The sequence below is a fragment of the Otolemur garnettii genome, unplaced genomic scaffold, assembly GCF_000181295.1.
Source record: "Otolemur garnettii isolate 467f Iridium unplaced genomic scaffold, OtoGar3 scaffold00016, whole genome shotgun sequence".
NCBI lineage: Eukaryota > Metazoa > Chordata > Mammalia > Primates > Galagidae > Otolemur > Otolemur garnettii.
In genome coordinates, this window is record NW_003852411.1 from 21,081,055 (window position 1) to 21,098,832 (window position 17,778).

The 17,778-nt window shown below is 42.9% G+C and overlaps 1 protein-coding gene across 2 annotated transcripts in view; it reads right to left on the bottom strand.

Annotated features, from left to right (window-relative positions):
- Positions 1-10,384: 10,384 nt before the first annotated feature.
- The window catches only part of METTL13 (methyltransferase like 13), a 19,120-nt gene continuing 11,726 nt past the window's right edge, over positions 10,385-17,778 (bottom strand). For both annotated transcript variants that reach the window (XM_003785704.3, XM_023510785.1), the window contains exons 6-8: positions 16,408-16,626; positions 13,040-13,171; positions 10,385-10,867 (exon numbers count right to left, since the gene is read on the bottom strand). In XM_003785704.3, coding sequence (XP_003785752.1) covers positions 10,593-10,867; positions 13,040-13,171; positions 16,408-16,626 — 626 coding nt within the window. In that variant the 3' untranslated portion in view covers positions 10,385-10,592. The remainder of the gene's footprint in view (positions 10,868-13,039; positions 13,172-16,407; positions 16,627-17,778) is intronic.

Sequence of the window (17,778 nt, forward strand, 5' to 3'; positions counted from 1 at the left end):
TCAAAAAAAAAAAAAAAACACTGCAAAAATAAATAAATAAATAAAAGACTAGAATGTTCTAAATCAATGACATCAGTTATACCTTAAAAAGTATTTTTAAAAAGGAAAATGAAATGTAAAATAAAAAGAAAAAATAATAAAGATTAAAGGTAAATCAAATAAACAACAGGAAAATAATAGAGAAAAACAATATAAGCAAAATCTGGTTCTTTGTGATCAATAAATTTGATAAATTTCTAGTTAGATCCGGAAGGAGATACTAATCACTAAAAATGAGACCAAATATGAAAAGGAAAATAAGGAAATATTATAAATATCTTTACATCAATAAATTTGACAATATAGATGAAATGAAATGGACGAGTTCATTGCTCACTCAAAAAATTTTTTTAAACCTGAATAGCACTATGTCTGTTACAGAAATGGTCTACAGTGTCCACTTCAGAATTTTTTAAAGCCTGAATATCTCCATATTTATTAAAGGAAAGGAACTTATAGTTAAAACTTATCCACAGAGGAAACTCTAGACCCAGATAAATTAAATAGTTAAGGAAAAACATTTTAATTCTATAAAAATGCTTTTAACAAATTGAAAAGGAGGCAATATCTCCCAGCTCATTCTCTAAGACCAGTATTTCACTGATATCAAAACCAGCAAAGACATTTCAAGAAAAGAAAATTACTGAGTCATGTCCCTTATGAACATCAATGAGAAATTCTTAACAAAATTTTAGCAAATGGAATTGAATAAAACTGTAAGGGGATAATGCATTACGGTCAAGTGAGTTTTATCCCAGGAATGCAAAGTGGTTTTTAAAAATCAGCTAATATAATTCCCCAAATTAACCTAAAAAGAAAAAGAATTCTCAATCAATGCAGAAAAAGTATTTGACAAAATCCAACATTCATTACTTTTATATAAAAGAAAATAAAGTCTTAGTAAACTTAGAGTATGTAGAAAATCCTATGGAATGTATAACAAAAGCTACTAGAATAAATGCGTTTTACTAGTTTTCAGGATACAAGATTAATATACAAAAATTATTATATTTCTTTCTTTCTTTTCTTTTTCTTTTTTATTTTTGAAGATAGGGTCTCTCACTCTACCACCTAGGCAGTGGCATAGCGCAATCATAGCTCACCATACCCTCGAACTCCTGGGCTCAGGCATTCCTCCCACCACAGCCTACTGAGTGGCAGGAATACAGCCATGCACCACCAAAACCAGCTAATTTTTGCTAGTGGTGGTGGGTTTTTGTACAGACAGGGTCTCACTGTGTGGCCCAGGCTTCTTCAAGTTCCAGTTAGGTATTTACCCAAGAGAAATGAATGCATATCTCCATTCAAAAACTTGGCCACAAATGTTCAGAGCCGTTTTGCCTAGAATAGCCAAAAATTGTAAATGACTTAAATATTCACCAAAATGTGAACAGATAAACAACTTGTGGTATATCCAAACAATAAATGAATACTCCTCAGCAATGAAAATGAACTACTGATACACACAAATATATGATAAATTTCCAAGCAGTTATGCTGAGTGAAAGTAATCAAACAAAAAGGAGTATACATTGCATGATTCCACTAATATAAAATTTTTAAAAATGCCAACTAATCTGTATTGACAAGGAGCAGACTATTGGTTACCTAAAAATAAGAGTTGGGATGAGCCAGGCATGGGGGCTCACTCCTATAATACCAGCACTCTGGGAGGCTGAGGCGAGAGGATTCCCTTGAGCTCAGGAGTTTGAGACCAGCCTGAGCAAAAGTGAGACTCCATCGCTACTAAAATTAGAAAAAACCTACCTGGTAGTCCCAGCTACTTGGGAGGCTGAGGCAAGAGGATAGATTGCTTGAGCCAAGGGTTTGAGGTTACTGAGAGCTATAAGGCCACCGCACTCTACTTAGGGTAGAGACTTTATCTCAAAAAAAAAAAAAAAGAGAGAGAGAGAGAGAGTTGGGGGAAAAATTTAGGATGAAGGGATTATAAGGGGCATGAGGTAATTTGGGGGGTGATGGGTATGTTCATTCTCTTATATGTGGTGATGGCTTCATTTTCATGGGCATATACAAATGCTTAAGCTTATCAAATTTATGAGTTAAACACAGGTACCCTGTTATGTCAATCATATCGATAAAGCTGCTTTTAAAATTTACATATCTCTGTGGTAACTCACATATAGCAGATCCTCAATCAGTGTTAGTTCTCTTCCTTTTAACTACTATGTTTTATAACTATGAACTAATAGGATCTCTTTATTCATTTGGGGGGTTTGCTTAAGTTTAGGGTATGCAAATGCAGTTTTGAGGCTGCAAATAGTTATTTCAGAGTTATAGATTAAATCTCAACCTAACTCGTACTATGCCCACAAGATGTACAGTACAGTGCAGGCCTCTTCTGTAGGTCAACAAGTCCCATGCACCATCTTCTTAACTTTTTCCCACTGAATGCTCAAAAACAGTGAAAATGTTTTTATTAATATGTTCCTAGATAAATGAAATATAGCGCTATATTATTTGTTTTTTTATTTTAATTAGAGGAACTACCTTGTTTTGCTGTTCATGGTTTGTACACAGAACCAAGTTTCTTGGTTTCTAAGTAGAATCTGATGCAGGGCACAGAGGCTCTTGCCTATAATCCTTGCTCTTTGGGAGGCCGAGGTGGGGTCATCCTATGAGGCCAGGAGTTTGAGACCAGTCTGAGCAAGAGTGAGACTTTGTCTTTACAAAAACTAGAAAAAAAATTAGATGTGCATGACACACACACCTGTACTATCAGCTACTTGGGAGGTTGGGGGCAAGAAGACTGCTGCAGCCCAGAAGTTTGAGGCTGTAGTAAGCTATTATCACACCACTGCACTCTAGCAGGAAAGAGAGAGCAAGACCCTGCATCCCCCACCCCCCGCCCCACAAAAAAAGAGAGACTCTGTCTAATTCAAACCCTTAGTCCCATAAAATATTGCAAATCATTCAAATTTTCATAAGAAAAGACTTTTCAAAAGCAAAGTGTCTCAAAAAACTCCAGTAGGATAAGAAATTCCCTTTTCCTATGTTAACCAGTTTGATGGAAATGTTTCAAATTGTATGTGAAAACACCACACTGTACCCCAGAAGTGCATTAATGTACATAGTTACCATTCAATTAAAAAAAATTATAAATAAAAAAATAAAATAAAATAGAGAATGTGTAAGGGAAAAAAAAAAAGAAATTCCCTTTTCTAGTGCTGGAAAATAGTGCCTTATGGCAGCTGTCGTAAGACTTGTTCATTATCCAAATGACTTGAATGCTTAGATTCTGATGTTTTAGGTCTAGGGCACAGTACGGAATCTGTGTACAGAAATGGACCTCAGGTGGTTTTGTGGGGCAACCAGATTTCAGAACCACCTTCTAAGGTGTAGTGCTATATAAAAAACTCCCAGAACTGGCTCGGCACCTATAGCTCAGCCGGCTAGGGCACCAGCCACGTACACCTAGGGTGGCGGGTTCGAATCCCCAGCCCGGACCCACCAAACAACAATGACGGCTGCAACCAAAAAATAGCCGGGCGTTGTGGCGGGCGCCTGTGGTCCCAGCTACTTGGGAGGCGGAGGCAGGAGACTCGCTTGAGCCCAGGAGTTGGAGGTTGCTGTGAGCTGTAATGCAACAGCACTCTACCCAGGGGGACAGCTTGAGGCTCTGTCTCAAAAAAAAAAAAAAAAAAACTCCCAGAACCACTGACCACAAAACCAAGGAATTCTTTGTCCTAATTCTGAAGAAGAGGATTGTTTCTTAATTACCAAGCCTGCTGCATACACAGAAGTGACAAGCTCAGATACCTGCAGGGGTAGACATACAACGTAAGGGCTTGAAAGGGAGCAGTGGAGACTGCAGCAAACATGACCCATTCAAAAGGAATGGACACCACTGGTTTCCGCAACATGTCAGCATGAGCTTGGCATTGCCAGAGCTTCCAAATATTCAGAAGAATCCAGAATTCCACGTTATATCCCAGGTCCTGTGAAAGCTAAACACATCTGTGGATAGCATGTGACTCAGAGCCCATGCCATCTTTGGTTCTGTGAGGTGGCCCAGACAAAACTCTTTTAGGCTCATTTTCCAATGATGCTGAAACAAATTACCACAAACTTGGTAACTTAAAAGACATTTGCTCACTCACAAATAGGAAGTCCGGAAGTCTGCAAAGAGTCAGTAGGTGGTTCCTCCTGGGAGCTGAGGTAGAGTCATTTCTTGCCTCTTCCCTAACTTCTGGGAGCAGCCAGCAATCCTTGCCATTTCTTGGCCTGTGGAGGCCTCTTTCCAATCTGCCCTATGTGTCCCCCCAGCTCTGTCTCCTATTCCCTTCTAGTCGTTGCTGTCATTGAATTTAGGACCCACCCCCATTTCATCTTGAGATCTTTTAACTTCATTACATCTACAAAGACCCTCTTTTTTTTTATGTCGAGTCTCACTTTGTCACCCTCAGTAGAGTGCTGTAGCATCACAGCTCACAGCAACCTCAAACTCTTGGGCTTAAGCGAGTCTCTTGCCTCAGCCTCCCAAGTAGCTGGGACTACAGGGACCTGCCACAACGCCTGGCTATTTTGTTGTTGTTGTTGTAGTTGTCAATATTGATTTTAGCTGGCCTGGGCCAAATTCAAACCTGCCAGCCTCTATGTATGTGGCCAGTGCCGCCAATACCCTTTTTCCAAATAAAGTCACATGGGGGTTTAAGACTTGGACATGTCTTCTGGAGCAGCCACTGTTCAACCCACTACAGCTAGGTTTGCATAAAAAAATATCCAAATCCTGCCCATCGATCCACAAATGGATCAATAAACTGTGGTATATATACACCATGGAATACTATGCAGCCCTAAAGAAAGATGGAGACTTTACCTCCTTCATGTTTACATGGATGGAACTGGAAAATGTTCTTCTTAGCAAAGTATCACAAGAATGGAAGAAAAAGTATCCAATGTACACAGCCCTATTATGAAACTAATTTATAGATCTCAAATGAAAGCTACAACCTAATTCTAGCCTAAGAATATAAGGAGGGGGTGGGGGAGGGGAAGGGAGAAGGGCAGATGGGTGGAGGGAGGGTGAGTGGAAAGATCACCTATATGGTCTGTCTAACAAAGGTACAAGTGAACTTTTTTAGAACTTTTTTAGAACTAATAAATGTTTTAACACAATAACTAAGTAAATGACACAAAGTCTATGTTAACTAGTTTGATGAAAATATTTCAAATCGTATATGAAAACACTACACTGTACTCCATGTTTGCATTAATGTATACAGCTATCACTTAATTTAAAAAAATCCAAATCCATTATTCCAGTCAAATTTTGTTTTTACCAACCTTTTCCTTATTTACTAACTAATTTACTAATATGATAGAAATGACTTCCATCTTGGCAGAAAACTTGAAGACATGCCAGCTCAGGCCCAGATCTATCTTGTGATATTTTTACTTCTTAAGTGCTTCTAGCTTTACATCTTAATAGCATTACCCATTCCTCTATTTCCAGTCATTATTTCCAATATCTGGGATGTGGAACAAGGGGATCTCTGCCTCATTAGAGTTCTAACATTGGAGATGTCCTTGATTGGAGAAACAGTACTCCCTCCAAGAACTTGGGCAGGGAACAGCAATGGTGGGAAAGCAGAGTGGGTAGGGTACTGGGTGAAGCGAGAGAACAACAGGAAAAGTAGGAGCCTGTCTTCATTCATGAGAGAAGGACGCAGGAAACGTGCTGCCGGTGAAACAGCCCCTGGAAATGCCACTCTCCCAAGCGGAATTTTAACTGGCTTCAAATTTTAATAACAGAACTGTGATTTCTACTGCCATCTACTGGGAGACATAGGAACCAGCTCAGACTTGAGACAAAAACCAGAGATTCCAGCCTTGGATAACTTTAAGCCGGAAGTTTTTAATGAGGCTGGACCCTTTTGTGCTTGTTCTAATGAAAATCAAAGAAGACTGTTAGCAAATATTTGGCCATCTTCTGTGCCAGCTTTACACTTTATGCACACATGGTTCCAGAACTTACCCATGTATTATAATTTGTCAGTTTTAGTGTTTAGGAAAAAGTAAATAAGCACTTAGGCCTGGGCCCTTTCCCAGGGATTTTGATTTAATTGGTCTGGGGTGAAGCCCCTGCATTGGAATTTTAAACCTTTTTTATTTTTTTAAGGCTGGTTCTATTGTCTCCCCAGCTAGGTGGTGAACAGGAGCTGGGTCTTTCCTCTTTGTGTCCTCAGCACAAGCACATAACAGCTTTTACAAAAACAATGCTTATTTTTTTTTTTTTTTGAGATAGTCTCACTCCATAACCCTGGGTAGAGTGCTGCAATGTCACAGCAACTGCAAACTCCTGGGCTCAAGAGATCCTCCTGCCTCAGCCTCCCAAGTAGATGGGACTACAGGCATCTGCTATAACACCCAGCTAATGTTTCTATTTTTGGTAGAGATGGGGTCTCACTCTTGCTCAGGTTGGTCTCATTAACTCCTGAGCTCAAGGGATCCTCCTGCCTTAGCCTCCCAGAGTGCTAGAATTATAGGAGCTGCACACCGTGCCCAGCAAAAAATGCCTATTGGATATAAAAAAGAAAAACCCAACTTAACAATCATATTTCTTATCAACTGTTTAGCTGTTAACAAATTCATGGGTACTGAATGGCAAGATAAACCACGAGAGGGAAACTGGGTTACCTGTGATTTACAAGGATCTTTGAAGTTTATTACCAAGTCCTCAGATGTACACTTGGGACCCAGTTAAAGTGGAATTAGGGCTGCTATGCTCCCTGGAGGAAATCACCCTTTGCAGCAAGCTGGCCCCACACGACTGTCACCTACTCACAGGGCAAAGAGCTAAGGTGTGGGTGGAAGAGAAGCATATTCCAGTGATCAAGTGACTGCCGCTGCTCACATCTCAGACTAAGCCAGTATTCACTGATGGACTGGCAACTCTTTCCTCCTTTCCTCATAACATATCCATTTAACCTCTACCCCAGGGTCTCAACTTCGGCTAACAATAGCATCACCTGGAAAGCTTTGTAAAATTCTGATGCACAGGCTGTGCCCCACACCAATGAAACCTGAATGTCAAGGAAGGGGCCTTGGCCTAAGTACTTTTTAAATCTTCACAGATATGTTACTTTTCTACAGTGGCTCTAACAAGTTGCCACAAATTTAGTGACTTAAAACAACACAAATTTATTATCTTATAGTTCTGTAGTTCAGAAACGGGAAATGGGTCTTCACTGTAGCCTCTAGGAAAGAATCTGTTTTCTCACCTTTTCCAGCTTCTAGAGGCTGCCTGGGTTCCTTGGCTAGTGGCCTCCTTCTGCCTTCAAAGCCAGCAATGACCTGTCCAGTCTTTCTCACATTGCTTCACTGACTCTTCTGCCTCCCTCTCCCGCATTTAAAGCCCCTAGTGATTACGCTGGGCATACCCAGATAATCCAGGACCATCTCCCTATTTTGAAGTCAGCTCATTAGCAGTATCAAATCCACCTGCTACAGTAATTCCCCCTTTGCCATGTAATGTGAACATAGTCACAGGTTGCCAGGATTAGGACTTAGGCATCTTTGGGAGGACATTTTTGTGCTTACCTTATCAGGTGACTCCAATGTGTAAGCTAAGGATGAGAACTACTGGTGGGACTAAAAAAGTGGTCCAGTTAGCAAGCTGAGCCATGACAGAGTAGAGGCATGCACTGAAAAATTGGTTGGGCAAGGAGGTGGAGAATTATACATTGTGGCAGAATTTGACCGGGCTGGGAGCAAGTTGACATGTGATTTATTCTCATTCAGTTCTCTGATAGTCTAGGAAGTTGAATTGTACATTCCCAAGGATGGTGGGACCACTCCCACTCAGCTGTAGCCTCCAAAGAAAATTGAGTCCTAAACCAAGATGACTTTTGCAGAATTTTCTGACTCACAGATAGGAGCTTGCTCCTTGTTTTAGGTTTACTCAGAGCCTGGGTGCCTGCTTCTTAAGTGTTCTATAGACCCACCCCTGTATCAGAAGATGCAAATCTCTGGCCCACAGATCGAATATGGATGGCTTGGACAGGTCTTCTGATTGGCCAGTATTTCAGTGTCAACACACTCTTACAATTTTTGGCTTCTCTCTCTTTTTTTTTTTTTTTTTGCAGTTTTTGGCCAGGGCTGGGTTCAAACCTGCCACCTCTGGCATATGGGGCCAGCACCCTACTTCTTTGAGCCACAGGTGCTGCCCTCTAGCTTCTCGTAAAGATTTAGCTACACTTGGACAGCATTCCTGCAACAACTCTGAGCTGAAGAAAAGGCTGCTGCCTTCAGGTGGGATATTTACTTTGTGATTTCCCAAAGGTCTTAGGTCCCACCCTTTTGTTTTGCACCTGGCTCACTTCACACATTCATATTAATTGCCTGGCCTGGTAGGCAATTAGGTTTACAACCCACTCCTCCCACAGAGTTCACATGCTTAAACTTAGGCAAAATGTTCAAGACTTATTTGTCTGTTATTAACGTGGTGGAAAAGATGGGATACAGGCCAATGGCTGTTCACACAAAACCCTTTCCTCACAACCCAGCAAGCAACTGAGGGAAGTCAGACAAGGGTTTGAGTAAATAGCATACACACCAACAGCCACCAATATCGTAGTAAACATACCGGGCTCCATCAATACAAATTTCCTTTGTAGAAAATTAAGCTGCGAACTGCCCCACTATAACTTGTGCGCACTGGTCTCTCTTAAGCTTTTGGAGGTACATATACCCAACCTCGCTCTTCTTTTATACTTACCCTTTCAAAAAACTTTAAGACAATAATCACCAGAGTGCCTCTTCCATATGTGAGGTGAACACGTAAACACACCTGGAAGCATGCTGAACTCCACGGACCATTTCCCCTAAGATCTGGTTGAGACCTCTTCATCATTCTGACAACTCCTCCTGTGGCTGTGCTGCCCAAGGGTGCTGCTCCCAACTAACACAGCAGGAGCGGGTGATCTTACCAAGGACAGGGTGACCTTGGCCTCTGCAACTTATCCGAACACTGCACACTCTTAACATGAGTAAGAAGATAGAGGACTTGCCAACCTGAGGCTCTTTGGGATTCTAGAACATGACAATAGGGATAATCTTCCCCTTACATGGTCCCAGGGGAAAGCCCTCCCCTGAACAAAGAGCACAGAGTATTTCTCTCGGATAGGATCTCAACATACAACTCTGCACTCACACCTGTTCTCTTTAATGGCCTGCAATAGTTTGCAAGGACAAGCTAATTGTGAAATATAATCCCTGACTTATGATTCTGACTTTAAGACAGGCTTATGGGGTATTACATGTATTTTCAACTTAGAAGGGGTTTGCCAGGGTGTAACTCCATCCTAAGTTAAGAAGCATCTGTATGCTTCACCTCAGAGACGGAGTCCATTTTAAAGGGCCCAAGGGAAGAAAAGCCAGGTGGCAAATGGTGATGATGCCTATTTTCCATGGCACTCCTCATTAAGTCAGCTTTGGCGTAATGAGAAGAGATATAATTCAAGCCACTCTCGGATTTAACAGTCTCAATAAATGGGTAAGATTGATGCTTTGGCTCAGTAAGATTTGCGTTTAGATACACTTTGGTTTAACTATACTTTATCTCAGACTAAATGAGACGGTGTACATAAACCATTTAGAAGAGTATCTGGAGGACGTATGTCTTCGGGCCATCTTTAAACATCTTCATTTCTACCACAGCTCTTTAGGCACCGTCCGGCATGTAGCTGTCACTCAACAAATGTGAGCAAATGAACACCAAAGAATTTAGTCTTCCAGGCTCTGCTACACACAGCCATAGGGCCAGCTACATACACGCCCTCCACTGAACACAGAAACAAATGGCTTAGGCTACAAGATGCTGGTAGTCAAGGAACGCTGGTAAACAATGGTTTACTGTTATCAGATTCCTAAAAATTGGAATTAAAAATTTTAATGACATAGCTGGGCACTGTGGCAGGCACCTGTAGTCCTAGCTACTCGGAAGGCTGAGGCAAGAGAATCACTTAAGCCCAAGAGTATGAAGTTGCTGTGAGCTGAGACACCATGGCACTCAACCAAGCGCACTGTTGAGACTGTCTCCAAAAAAAAAAAATTTTTTTTAATGACAGTTCTGAGACAGAATAGATGCTCTCTCAAATGTCTCACTTCTGTTTACACTCTTCTGGCAGAGTATTCTACTGTCTCACTTGAGATCATTCCTACAAAGCCACGAGCAAATAAGCACATCAGTACAGACAATCACATTTGTCTGTCTTCAGTCCTAAGGAGCTTGGCTCATACTCATTAAGAAACACAGCATGTGCTGGAGGCTCCAGCAAGGAACCTACTCAAGGACACAGTATAGAAAGCAGATGATCAACCCAAGTCGTACTCAAGAGGACAGGATGGGATTTCTTTATTTCCAAGCTCTTCTGTCAACCTCACGTCTCTGGATGTACATGTAGTTGAGTACGACACCATGAAAACTACCAGGCTTAAAAAGTACTGTAGGCTGTATTTCTTCAATCTCTAATAGGCCAGGAGTCCAAGGTCAGTCTGGGCGAGAAGCTGAGAGGACTGCCTGGCCTTGGCGATCACACAATCTTCACAGTCTTGAGCATATCTGACAAGATGTACGAGTCATCCCACCCCCTCCCAGGCTTCTTCAGGGTCCGCTCCAAGGCATGGGCCATTTCTAGGAGCTCTGGCGTGGCAAGTTTCTGCTCAGAGTGCAGCTGACAGAACAGGATCTCATTCACTTCACCCTCGATTCGCCGGACATACAGGAGGGGAAACACCACCTTGAGTCTGGCCAGCACCGAGTCCTTGAGCCCCATGTCTCGGCACACAAGGTTGAGGATAAAAATACCTATAGGGTACAAAGGACAGTCAGGATGATCTCAGATAAAAAGACATGTCAAAGACAAGGCATAGCTCTGAGGAAAGCAACAATTTCTGTCCCAAGGAAGTTAGTCAAGTAAGAGAAAAGACCTATGGTGGCAGTGAGTGTGCAGAGAACACACAGCACACAAAGGCAGATGAAAAAAGGTTGGAAGATATGGAAACCTTAACAAAGCCTCAGCCTTATTCTTGCTCTTCTGTGCTGCTAACACGTTTCACCATTCTCCATACCTCAGTTTCCCAAGGAATTCCTTTGAGAAGAATTAATTAATATCCCTAAGAAAGTAACATTTACCAGCCTACAGAAATGGTCCATTCTTGACATACACATCATGGAGTATTTATTAGCCAACAAGAGGGCCAAGGTTATCTTGACTTCTGACAATTAGTTCTAAATCAACCTAGTTCCCCACACTACCTTATATCAAATCAATAAACTCCAGGACTTGTGAACATGGGGATGAAGAGCTCCAGTTTTCTTTTTTTTTTGAGACGGAGCCTCAAGCTATCCCCCCTGGGTAGAGTGCCATGGCATCACACTCACAGCAACCTCCAACTCCTGGAATCAAGCGAGCCTCCTGCCTCAGCCTCCGAAGTAGCTGGGACTACAGGCGCCTGCCACAACGCCTAGCCATTTTTTGGTTGCAGCCATCATTGTTGTTTGGAGGGCCCGGGCTGGGGATTTGAACCCGCCACCTTAGGTGTATGTGGCTGGCGCCTTAGCCGCTTGAGCCACAGGCGCCAAGCCAAGAGCTCCAGTTTTCAAGTGACAGCCTGTGACGGAGCTTCAACTGTTACCTCATGTTACCTTTAAAATCTCTCAACCTATGCTGGGTGCAGTGGCTCATACCTGTAATTCTAAAGACTCTGGGAGGCTGAGGCAGGTAAAACACCTGAGCTCAAGAGTTTGAGACCAGCCTGAGTAAGAACAAGACCCCATCTCTACTAAAAATAGAAAAACAAGTTGGGCTAGCATGGTGACGGGCACCAGTAATCCCAACTACTTGGAGGCTGAGGGAAAAGAATCACCTGCGTCCAAGAGTTTGAGGTTGCTGTGAGCTATTATGCCACAGCACTCTACCCAGGGCAATTGAGTGAAACTATGTGTCAAAAAAAAAACAAAAACCTCTCAACCTCCGTCTTCTCATCTGAAACTGTGCTGCTAGAAAGATTAAGCAACATACTACCTAATCCAGAGCAGGCAGGAAGCATTACAGAAACAGTGTCACCATGCTGCTGGGACTATGAACTAGTACCACTTTGTAAAACTGAAAGCTGAGCAGGTACATAACCTACAATCTGGCAATTACAACCCCGTGCGTATACCCAGGAGATCTGCAAACACAATGCCTTCAAAGGCACACACTAGAATACTTACAGAGCACTGCTTATGGTCCCAAACAGAAGTGACCCACATACCAAGAGGAGAATGAATAAATGACCTGTGGCATAGTGACTGAGTACTACACAACAATAAAAATGAACAACATGAACACAACACTCCGAATGAATTTCATGAACATCGTGTTGAGTGAAAGAGCACTTTGTGAGGCTGAGATGGAGGATCCCAGGAGGCCACTGCTACAAAACATTAGCCAGGCATGGTAGCACACACCTATGGTCCCAGCTACTTGGGAGGCTGAGGCAGGAGGATGGCTTGAGCCCAGGAGTTTGAGGTTACAGTGAGTTATGATGATGCACTCTAGCCCTGGTGACAGAGCAAGACTGTCTCAAAAAAATAAAATTAAAATAATTAAATTAATTAAAAGTAAACTCCATATGAGTCCATTTATATAAGAGCAAAAACAGGCAAAATTAAGCTGTGCAAAGATAACAGTCACTTTGGGGAGAAGGATAAGTTATTGAAAGAAGGGAAAAGGTGGATTTCAGGAGTGCTTAAAGTACTGTGTTTGGTGCTGATATGTGGCTTTATTCAGTTTGGGGAAAGTGACAGAGCTACACACATGCATTTTTCATTACAAAGATAAATTTTTTTTTTTTTTGGCTGGGACTGAGCTTGAACCCGCCACCCCCAGTATGTGGGGCTGGCCCTACTCCTTGAGCCACAGGCACTACCCCAAAGATAAATTTTTTAAAGAACCTTTCCCTCCTCCCACACCAACCTTTTTGTCCCCCATACCTTCGGGAGTCAGGATGCTTTTGACTTTCTGCAGAAAAGGTTGTTCCACAAATGCTGGGGGTGGACAACTCATTCCCAGTGTTGGGTCCTTACTGTCAACATCAAACATTATGACATCGTAGTGAGGCTGTGCTGGAAGAAGCAAATGAGTCCTTGTCTTTTCTGGATAAAAGAACACCATTTACATTCCTACACTATACCTCCTCTGTAGCAGTAGTGGGCTGGGGATGACTAAGTCTGAGGGATAACAGGGTGGGTGTGGTTTGCCTGTAAGGAGTCCTTGTCATCAGGCTTCAGCATCCCACAGGAAAGATGGGACATTCCTCCTCATTTAAAAGCACCTTCCAAAGGCAAAAATATTTGCCATGAACATGACTAAGTTAAGCGTTTATCTACATTGGTGGTTTTCTACCCTGTCAGAACACTGGAAACACCTTTTGGGAAGCTTCTTAACATTTACACTCCTGACCAAAAAAATCAAAAACCCCAGAGCAACAGCAGATGGGAGGGGAGAGAGGAAGCTTTGGGTATTTTTCTTAGGCTCCCAAGGTCATTCTAAATACTGTCACAGTTGAGAACCACTGTTCCGGACAAAGCAGCCAATGAGGCCTTGAAGAGCTGACCTTGCAAATGATCAAATGTTAACTTTGACTTAACTCTGGGAAAAGCAAATGTTGCCTCCCAGGAGAAAATGTTCTGAAATTTGAGTTAGTGTTATCTTTGTAGCTACTGAACAATAGTTGGCTCAAGAAAGAAATGACTTTGCTAAATGGGTGAGAAAGAACTGATGACAAATTAGATCTGCTCCTTACTAGAATGTTACATAGTTCTCCTAAGAGGTAGGTCTGCAGTGCTACCGACATGTTCTTAGCAAATGCTGAGACTGTGGTAGTAATTACTCAATAATTAGTAAGTATTCAATTGGGACTACTGCATGCTTATCCCTGTTCATAGCATGGATCTGTATCTGATTTTGGTTTCTCAGAAAAAGAACAAGTGGGGCAGCGCCTTTGGCTCAGTGGGTAGGGGGCTGGCCCCACATACAGAGGGTGGAGGGTTCAAACCCAGCCCCAGCCAAACTGCAACAAAAAAATAGCCGGACATTGTGGCGGGCGCCTGTAGTCCCAACTACTCAGGAGGCTGAGGTAAGAGAATCGCCTAAGCCCAAGAGCTGCAGGTTGCTGTGAGCTGACGCCATGGCACTCTACCAAGGGCAATAAGGTGAGACTCTGGATCTTAAAAAAAAAAAAAAGAAAGAAAGAAAGAAAAGAAAAAGAACAAGTGGCCAAGCACAGTGGCTCATGCCTATAATCCTATCCTAGCACTCTGGGAGGCCAAGGTGGATGGATTGTCTGAGCTCAGGAGTTCAAGACCAGGCTGAACTAGAGTGAGACTCCATCACCAAAAAACAGCTAGGTGTTGTGGCAGGTGCCTAGAGTCTCAGCTACTAGGGAGGCTGAAGCAAGAAGATTGCTTGAGCCCAAGCCCAACTTTGAGGTTGCTGTCAGCTATGATGCCAGGGCACTCTACTGAGGACAAAATGTAACTCTGTCTCAAAAAAAAAAATAAAAATAAAAATAAGAAAGAAAGAAAAAGAACAAGTTTGTTCATGGGAATCCAAGGAAAATGATAGCCTGTCATTTGCAGCCTTGAACCTCTGATAATCTGAAAGGTTATAGTGGTTAGACGAGATGGGCGGGGCCATTCAAAACTAATCTACAGACAGTAACAGCAGCAGTGGCACCATGCTGGACTGAGTACCCACCATGTGAATGGCACTGTTATAAATGTTTCTCGTGGATTAGGTACCTTGGACCTGGGCCCCCAAACTGGCCCGAGCTTCAGAGAAAGATCCTGTGAAACTCTGATATGGCTAATTCTGTTATAATTAAAATCAAAGCAGCAGCTGTTCATTCCAACACCAAAATACTCACCTCAGGTACCCTAAGTTTGCCATATCCCTACTGGAAGATATTCTAATCCAGTGAGAACCAGAGTATCTGTTTTGTTGTTGTTGTTGTTTTTTTTTTTTTTTGTAGAGACAGCGTCTCACTTTTTTGCCCTCGGTAGAGCGCAGCGGAGTCGCTCCAGCAACCTCCAACTCCTGGGCTTAGGCGATTCTTCTGCCTCAGCCTCCCAAGTAGCTGGGACTACAGGCGCCTGCCATAACGCCTGGCTACAGAGTATCTGTTAAGGAACAAGCAAGCCAGAAAGGGTGGCCTGGCAGAACTGAATCAGCCTACCCACCTTCACCCTAAAGGACCTGAGCTCTGGAAAGTACCAAAGTTACCAAGAGCTGTATGTATAGCTGCAGAAGGGTAAGAAGTGTTAATCTCTCTAGTTATTTCACAGAAAATAATTACTCTGCATACAAATTATTACAGCAAATGGAACATTTGCATACAAATTATTACAGCAAATGGTATTACTGGTATTACTTCATACCAGGAGGCTATCAAAATTAATATTGGGCAGAGTATGGTGGCTCATGCCTGTAATTCTAGCACTCTGGGAGGCTGAGGATTATAGTTCAAGACCAGCCTGAATGAGAGCGAGATCTGGTCTCTATAAAAAAGAGAAAAATTAGCCATGTGTAGCAGTGCACACCTGTAGTCCCAGCTACTCAGGAGGCTGGGGCAGTGGGATTGCTTGAGTCTAGGTGTCTGGGGTTGCAATGAGCTATAATGACACCACTGCACTCTAGCCTGGGCAACAGAGTACAGAGAAGTATCTCCAAAACTAAATAAATAAATAAATAAAAACTCCCACTGAGTAGGATCTGTGTCAGGGTTTCCCAGCCTCAGCACTACTGACATCTGGACCAGGTAACTCCTCCTTGTCAGTGGCTGCCCTGCATATTGTAGGATGTTAGTAGCGTCCTTGGCCTCTACCATCAGATGCCAGCAGCAATACCCCAGAAAATGTCTGCCACCTGTGCCAAGTGTCCCCTGAGGTTGTGAATCATTCATCTGCATGAATGCTATTTTGCTCTATTTCTGGCTTCACCTCCATCTGAAGGATTTACAAGAAACACAACCCAACACACCTCCCACCTTTTCTTCTCCCTTTCTTTACTCGACTACAGGTTTCTTGGGATGATGAGTACAGTTCAGGAGGCCCATTGGTCTGTCGGCACCATAAGGGCAGGAATGGTCTGTTTTACTTCTATCTATACCCCATCCCCTAACACAGTGCTAAGCACACAGTTGGCACCATGTATTTATTGAGTCAACAAATGAACAGGTCAAAGACTGGGATGACATGGATGCCACCCTTTTAAAGATAAATTCTACCAACCCTTGCAGCCTTATAACTTTGGATCAATCTTCTCTCAACACCCCTTCAAATGCTCCAACAGCAAGCAGTACCTTCTCCTTTTCCCGCTAGGCTCGTGATATAGTCCAGGCCATCTGCAATATGGACCTTCATTCGGTCACTCTGGGAGAAGCCAAACCACTGTGTGGCCACTTCCAACATGGAGGGGTCAATCTCCACGGCATCAATACAGAACTTCGGAAAATGGTCGTGGACAAAGAGGGGAAGGCTGCCCCCGCCCAGGCCTACCACCAGCAAGGTCCGTGTGGTTTCTGTAAGAAAAGAATACAGCATCACTTTGCCATCTGCTCACTGGAAATGAGCGCACAAGATGAAGTCAGATCATTGGCTCTGCTCAGGGGATACAAAATGTACAGGCCCAGCCTCCCTGTCTCATTGCAGAAATTTGACATCTTAAAAACTCAACCCTGGAATCATAATGACTAGATACAGAAGACACACCAGTGTATTATTATTATGGTCTCTTAAAAATTCCACAGCATTCAGCTGCATGATAGCAGAGTCTTCACCATAGGAGATATTAGACTCTAAGAAACAAAGGAACAATGGCCAGGCATTCTTGCTCACAATTCCAGGGCAGTACAGGAGCAATGTCCCCTGCCCACCTCTCAATTCAAAAGGCCATGTTGCCATCCTAGCACATCCAAGCAAGGGCAATCTACCTAAATTCCATAAAATCGCAGGAAAACAGAAGCCCAAATCCCACCTCCAAGTAGAGGGAAACAATAGCAACCACATGGGGATTGAAGGAAGATCAGAAACAAAAGAATTGCCAAAATGAGACAGACTTTGAGTATTAAATCTAAGAACTGAGATTCTAGGGACATATGTCAACACCAAAATAGGCCGGAAGTACAGGGTGTTTCAAAAAGGCACATGCAGAGACTTCTGAAGGAGACAGTTACAACCACAGACAGAAACATGAACATTTCTGCTAATGTGGTCAGCTCCAAGTCTGTTATCAGTGATAAGACCATAACTGCACTAACTACATCATGCACTAAACCATATCATGGATATGGTTTTAAAACATAAATTCAACAGCTGGGCACCTGTAACTCAAGTCGCTAGGGCACTAACCACCTATACCATAACTGGCGGGTTCAAATCCAGCCTGGGCCTGCCAAACAACGACAACTACAACCAAAAACTAGCCAGGCACTGTTGCAGGAACCTGTAGTCCCAGCTTCTTGGGAGGCTGAGGCAAGAGAATCCCTTAAGCCCAAGAGCTGGAGGTTGCTGTGAGCTGTGACGCCACAGCACTCTACCCAGGGCAACAGCTTGAAACTGTCTCAAAAAAGCAAACAATGGGCTCGGCGCCTATAGCTCAACCGGCTAAGGCACCAGCCACGTACACCTAAGGTGGCGGGTTCGAATCCCCAGCCCGGACCCGCCAAACAACA